The sequence below is a fragment of the Odontomachus brunneus genome, unplaced genomic scaffold, assembly GCF_010583005.1.
Source record: "Odontomachus brunneus isolate Ranch 3 - 2012 unplaced genomic scaffold, Obru_v1 Obru_scaffold_020, whole genome shotgun sequence".
NCBI lineage: Eukaryota > Metazoa > Arthropoda > Insecta > Hymenoptera > Formicidae > Odontomachus > Odontomachus brunneus.
In genome coordinates this window covers 2,057,963-2,065,097 of record NW_022639470.1, presented here as the reverse complement: position 1 = coordinate 2,065,097, position 7,135 = coordinate 2,057,963, and the positions used below count along the sequence as shown (strand labels likewise).

The 7,135-nt window shown below is 42.9% G+C and overlaps 1 protein-coding gene and 1 long non-coding RNA gene across 5 annotated transcripts in view; one reads left to right on the top strand and one right to left on the bottom strand.

The window, feature by feature from the left end:
• LOC116842050 overlaps positions 1–1,919 on the bottom strand; it is a 5,237-nt gene extending 3,318 nt beyond the window's left edge. The window contains exons 1-2 of the long non-coding RNA XR_004377666.1: positions 1,762–1,919; positions 1,486–1,630 (exon numbers count right to left, since the gene is read on the bottom strand). This is a non-coding gene — a long non-coding RNA (uncharacterized LOC116842050). The remainder of the gene's footprint in view (positions 1–1,485; positions 1,631–1,761) is intronic.
• Positions 1,920–2,169: 250 nt separating this feature from the next.
• Positions 2,170–7,135, top strand: part of LOC116842049 (neurotrimin-like) — a 206,183-nt gene continuing 201,217 nt past the window's right edge. For 2 of the 4 annotated variants that reach the window (XM_032810702.1, XM_032810696.1), the window contains exons 1-2: positions 2,170–2,323; positions 6,383–6,818. In XM_032810702.1, coding sequence (XP_032666593.1) covers positions 6,746–6,818 — 73 coding nt within the window. In that variant the 5' untranslated portion in view covers positions 2,170–2,323; positions 6,383–6,745. Of the gene's footprint in view, positions 2,324–2,709; positions 2,811–5,567; positions 6,819–7,135 lie in introns of those variants that run through there. The other 2 variants (XM_032810698.1, XM_032810697.1) reach the window with 2 other exon arrangements.

Genomic DNA, 7,135 nt, shown 5'->3' with positions numbered 1-7,135 from the left:
TCTCTCTCTCTCTCTCTCTCCTCTCTCTCTCTCTCTCTCTCTCTCTCTCTCTCTCACTCACTCACTAATGCACCGACACTATTTCTCGAAATTCGGTGTCGTATATATCTGTGGCGTCATAATATCTACCTATCACTCTGTTTACCACCGCATTTCCAATTCCCAATTAATGAAGCCGACAATCGCCCGATTCGATTGCTACTTGAATGAGTTGATAACGATAACAAGTATGAGAGACGTCGACTAGATAGCGACAAGCGCCGCTTGTATATACGGAAATAAGTGAAGAGATTATACCGCAACAAGGTACATACGATACGTCCCGACGATCGCATATCGCTATTTTCCACACTCGCGACACTTATTTCCGCACGAGACACACTTTCAAAGGAGGAAAGACACATAAAACACGGAACAATGTCGATCGGTGTGTTAATAGCGGTTGCTCGACGCAGAAAGATCGAGAGTGGCCGCGCAATGCATGACTTCATAAATGCGCACCCAAACGTGAGCGATGTCGCGGTTCTACGAAGACGCACTTTATGGAATACATCTCTCTCTCTTTCGCTAACAGTCGACACTACCACTTGAGATTCGGCATTGCATATATCTTTTTATGTCTTTTCCTCTTTCCCTCTGATTATCACTGCATTTTTAATTCCCGATTAATAAATCTGACGATCACCTGATCTCATTACGTATGTGAGTCGAAAATAATAATGAGAATAATAGACGTGGGTTCGATACCACACGTCGCGATAAGCACTTGATATATATTAAAATGCAAGGAGATTACTTCGTAATATGGTACTTACGATACGACCCAACGATCGTACATCGCTATCTTCGACGTTCCCGATACTTATTTCCATACGAGACTCACTTTCGACAGACAAAAGACGCGTAAAATGCGGAGCGCTGTTGATTGATGCATCAATGGCGGTTGCTCGACATAGGAAGATCGAAGACGCGCGCTCTGTACACAAACAGGCAGTAACGTTTGCCGCGCGACAGATGACGACGCAGTAGCCAATCAGCGTCGCGCATTCTCATAATATCGCGGCGGTCTTAACATTCGATAGATCTATACTTATTAAACATTTCCGATTAGCGTCAATCGTTTTTAGCTCCGTATTTCTTATTACTATTAGTTAATCCGAAAAACATTCTCACTTTCTAGACTTATCAACAGCCACTTTAATTATCTAACTGGCGATATAAAAGTCAATTCACATGAGTCATAAAAATAACTTATAAAATGTATAATTACCAGATTTTCCAGCCTCAAATCTGGGAAATTTCATAAATATGTAGAGCGGAGAGAGAGAGAGAGAGAGAGAGAGAGAGAGAGAGAGAGAGAAAGAGTCGCTAAAAATTATTTATAATACTATTTATAGATATATGAAAAATAATTTAATAACAATAAAGATCTGCTACATACAGTAAAAATAGAAACTATTGCTAAAGTAAAATTGTTGTACTTACTTAAAATAAAGAAGAAGCAAAGCTGTACTGTATTTGTCAAAGTTGATTTTCTTGGGAAGATCTTTCTTTGTCGGAAGCATTTGAAAAATCCTTTGAACCGGGATAAATCAAAACAGTTTTGCAGAATCTGAGACAAATCGGCGCCCTGGACAGCATACAGAAAAATATGAGACAAAGTATGAAAAACCAGGAGTGTCCTGAGAAAACATCTGGTTACTTTAATGATTATCCTTCAGGATGTCGCAATCGTCTGGAAAGTCGTTATAAAACACTCACCGTTAAAATATTTCCACTAGATTACCCCACATATACTTCATGTATACACCTCGTACACTCAGTTCCGCGGAAAGATTGACATTGATAGATAGATCGATAGTTATTAAAAGTTTCCGCCCAGACGTATTCGTGTCCAAGTATACATTTTTATCTGTAATCATGCATAACTATCAATTAATCCAGAAATTGGGAACGTATTTTCTACATTTAATAGTAACGAGAAATGCGCAAATAGAAACGAATGTGATTGGCGAAACACATTTAGTAACTATCTGAATTATCTGATATTTCGAATAATAAGATAATCGCAATAATCAATAAACAGATTCTTACGAGAACGCTGATTGGCTGTGCGTCACCGCCTGCCGCGCGGCGAACGTTGCTGTGTTCATTGTGTATAGAGCGCGTATCTTCAATCTTTTCGCGCCGAGCAATCGCCATTGACACATCGATCGACATCGCTCCGTGTTTTACGTGTCTTTTGTCCGCTGAAAGTGAGTCTCGCGCGGAAATAAGTGTCGGGAGTGTCGAAAATAGCGATGTGCGATCGTCAGGACGTATCGTAAGTACCTTATTATTAGGAAGTAATCTCGCATTTCGATATATGCAAGCGATGCTTGTCGCGACGTGTTATACTGAATCCGCATCTATCACTCTCATATTATCTTCGACGCACGCACGTAGTAATGGGATCGGATTTATTAATCGAGAATTAGAAATGCGATGATAATCAGAGGGAAAGAAAAAAAGACAATGCCAGAGATGTATACGACGTCGAATCTCGGGCGGTAGCATCGGCTGTTAACGAGAAAGATAAAGAGTGCATTCTTGTAGAACCGCGACATTGCTCATATTTGAACGCGCATTTATGAACTGCGTCATACATTGTGCGGCCACTCTCGATCTTTCTACGTCGAGCAACCGCCATTAACACATCGATCGACATCGTTCCACATTTTACGTGTCTTTTGTTCGTCGAAAGTGAGTCTTGCGCGAAAATAAGTGTCGGGAGTATAGAAAATGGTGATGTGTGATCGTCGGGACGTATCGTAAGTACCTTGTTACGATGTAATCTCTTCGCACTTCGGCACATGCAAGCGGCGTTTATTGCGACGTGTCGTGACGAGTCGACGTCTATCACTCTTATTATTTTCGACTCACACAAGTAGTGATAGAATCAGACGGTCGTCAGATTTATTATATCGGGTATTGGAAATACGGTGATAATCAAGAAAAAGAAAAAGACGACGCCAGGAGTATACGCGACGCCGAATCTCGGACAGTACCGCCGGTTATTAACAAGAGAGAAAAAGAGAGTATTGTATCCTATATAGTCCGTTCTTGTCAGATCGCGACATCGTTCACATTTAAACGCGCATTTATGAAGTCCGTCATGCATTGCGCGTCCATTCTCGATATTTCTGCGCCGAGCGACTGTCATTAACACATCGCTTGACATCGCTTGACATCGCTCCGCGTTTTATATGTCTTTTGTCTGTCGAAAGTCTCACATGGAAACAAATGTCGACAGTGTGGAAAATAGCGATGTGTGATCGTCGAGATATATCGTAAGAACCTTGTTACGGCATAATTTCTTTGCATTTAAATATATATATATATATATATATATATATATATATATATATATATATATATATATATATATGCCTATATGCGACGCTTGTCGCGATGTGTCAAATTGACGTCTCTCACACTTGCTATCAACTCGTTCAAGTAGCAATTGAATCAGGCGATTGTCGGGTTTATTAATTGGGAATTAAAAATTCAATAATAATTAGAAAAACAGATAATACGACACGATATATACGTGACGTCATACGAGGTTATGCTTAGTAAAAGATATATGATCAGACAAATTTAATTATGTAGTTTTCATGATTATTGATTCATCCAGGTACTTGATTTTTGAAGAAATAATTAAGAAGTTATAATATATGAAATTTATATTGTATAATGAATTATTAAAACTGCTGAATACACACGAATAATATTTCACGGAGTATGTGTGTTTTTCATCGGATTCTCATTACAACGCCTATTATTTGAAATAACGTCAATATTGCATAGACTTCTATCATCTAAAATAAACATTAAAAAGTCAGTTATTGCGAAGTAATCGTTGCCAATGAAATGTGTTTATTTCGCGTTGACGTTAAATTAATAATATGAAAGCCGCAATGCGCTAGATACGTTGCGCCGGATCGGTTGCACGGCGTAGCGAGATCCCATTTGTATGCGTGACGGTATAGCTCGATTTAATTAACTAGCTATCGACGCAGATATATTCTTCAAGGTACGTCGCGTACACATGCAGATTGCATAATCACAGCGTTGAAAACTAATTGCATGGCGAAACGCGCGCTATATTATAATTTATAAGTTATAATGTTTATTTGATAAGACCGAGTTTTACATTGCGATCGATTTTGCCGACGTGCCGGGAGTGCGAGTTGCACAACGAGGTTGGGCGCACATATATATATATACATCTGGAATGACGGACGTTACTTTTCAGGATTTTCAACCATAAATGCCATATCTGTAAGGGAATAATGACGATTGATGGTGGTTGTGCGACGTGTTACGCTCGACGTTACCGTAATATCCGGTGTGTTCGTTCGCGTTACGTGGCGCGTATGGAGCACTTAGTCGTACATCCGATGTCCTTTTCGAACTTTCCGTTATATAATTAACATACTTCAACGGCATCCACGAGTTTCAACGGGTAACGCGTATTTGCACTTTTACAAGAACTCCCGAGACAACTCCCGACTCGAGATGTAAGTTGCATAATTGCGTCGAGTGTTCAGCAAGTTCGGTAACTAATGAACTTGACGAACAAGATACGAGGCCGCTCCTATCGAGACCGAAATTGTTTTTCCACTGTCGAAAATTTAACTCAATGTTGCTCTTTTCGTATTAATAATTGGATTCAGGGGGATGAAACAGCAACACATTTGCGCTTTCTGAATTCACATTGATTGTTTGGCACTTCAAGTGAAACGCGCGGAGTTTTTTCGATCGAGAATACTCATGAGAGAGAGAGAGAGAGAGAGAGAGAGAGGGAGGGGGAGAGAAGGGAGAAAGAATCTCGATTACCGTCAAACGACACAATTTGTAGCTCATTTCCTAACTTATACCGTGATACGTCGCGACGCATTAATTCGCATCGGCGAGCACACTGGAGAGCCGCGAACGCCATCGAGAGAATGAGCCACGAGTCGTCGAATTGATATTAAAATTAATGTTATATAGTTAAAGGACTCTCTCGCGCGCGAGAAACTTCTCGATTAATACGGTAGATAACGCCCGCGGGTGCTTTCGCGGGTGTCGATGCCGGGTAAGAGATAGCGTTTGCCGCGAACACGGCGGCATCCAATTCGAACAATTCGGTTTTCCTTCGAGCTGGGACACGCGAGGGGTCTCTCTAACCCATTCGTTTCCACTTTCGTCCTGCGCCCAGTCCGACCGACCGACCGAACGAACAGCTAGAGAAGGATGGAAATACGGAGGGAGGGAGGGAGAGAGGGAGAGAGAGAGAGAGAGAGAGAGAGAGAGAGAGAGAGAGAGAGAGAGAGAGAGAGGAGACACGATTCACCAGGGAATTATCGGTACTTGATTGCGCTTAATCCGCGAAGTTTTCTCGTTTGACTTCCCCTTTACGAACGCGGGCTCCACCTCGTTGGTTTCCGTCGTGCGCGACTTTCAGCCGGGAATCCGCTAAACGAAAAACGCGCGCTAATGCCCGTCGGCAAAGGAGAAAAATTCATATCAAACGCGAAAAGTCGAAGACTGAATCTCGCGCTAACGATGCTCGTTCGGTGGAATATGTTTGCTCACTTCCGGCGTCGTTCTCGCATCCTCCTCCGATCTCCCTTTCACCTCGCTCGCGCCCTCCTTTTCTTCCTCTTCACCAGCCCGCTTTCTGTCTCTCATTCCCTCGCTTTCCCCCTCTTTCGCTTCCCTTATTCCCGACGTTCTCTCAGAGAAGAAACGCTGCCACACGCACGCTCGAGACGCGAGAACGTACCTAACAGCTTACACTAATCCCGGCTGCCTCAACAGCCTGGCGAATTATTTCCATTCCGTTTCCCTATTTCCGCGCATCTCGCGTTATCAAAGCGTGTGCGCGCCGCGGTGCCGTTTGTAAAGGCGGAGTTGCGGTTTCCGGCATTAATTTCGGGAACAATGAGCGGTTCCTGATACACTCTTTCTCAGCAAGAGTGGAGCGAGTGCAACGGGATTCCGAAAGGATCGTGCGGAAATTTGACTTTTTGTTCCATCCAACGGTGATTTCGCCTAACAATATTATACGCCGGTACGTGACACAACGGAACCCGATAAACTGCATCCTTCGCCATTCTGAGATGTACAGAGCTCGCGCAATTTTTACATCTGTCATTTTATCTCACGTGTCACGTTTTACTTGTCAGACAAAAATTTAATAGGCGGCATAAACAAAGTTTAAATGCGATTTTAAGATCGTGCAATCGAGTCAAGCGCGCTAATAAGCTAATAGCTTTAATGGCTCATTAAATATGTTTCGATTTTGATTATTAAATAAAAATATTTTCGCAACGAATATATATATCTGTTTCAGACGCGAGAAAAGAAAGAACGGCGACCGGAGAAAGAAGGTTGAAAATTCAGTTGAATTCTTTCTTAGGTCCTTCGCGACTTAGTGTGCGATACGCGATATCGCGCGATGCATTCGACGGCATATCCGGTTTCCGACTGTGCAGTAGGAGAGAATGAGTTGTCCGGGAAATCACAATTGTCCCTGTGACTAGTAAAGACACGAAAGAGACAGGCACGTGGAAGCTAGGACGCATGCGTGTCGTGTTGCTCCTGCAGGACTCCGCACGACAAGTCAGTCTGCATCTGGACTCCGGCTCGCGTGGTTTTGTACCAAGTGCGTGTACGTGACGGAAATTAAACGGCGAAACCCTCGGAAATAATAAGTATGACAATAATCACCGCCATCCTCGTCCCGTGGACTGCATGGATCTTCGTGGCGTTCGCGCACTCAGCCGAAGGTAAGTGAGAATTCAAGCTCGCGACAGCGACTCGTCGGCGGATAACAAGGTGCGCTTTCTCGTGGCGTGTTTCTCGAGCGAACGACAAATCGCGTTCGTCGCGTCGAATGTGTCGCGCGCGCAATTATGTTAGATTTTTTTGCCGGAGAATTATTATCGCCGCGATAGCTGGATATCCCAACCGAGAAATACTGCAAGTGGGCGTATTGCAGTGACACATTTGCGAAAAGTGAAGTATGAAAGTTTACACAACGCGCAGCAAAAATATACGAATCCACTCGGCGAATGTGCGTAAGAGAGAATCGCGACATCCGAAT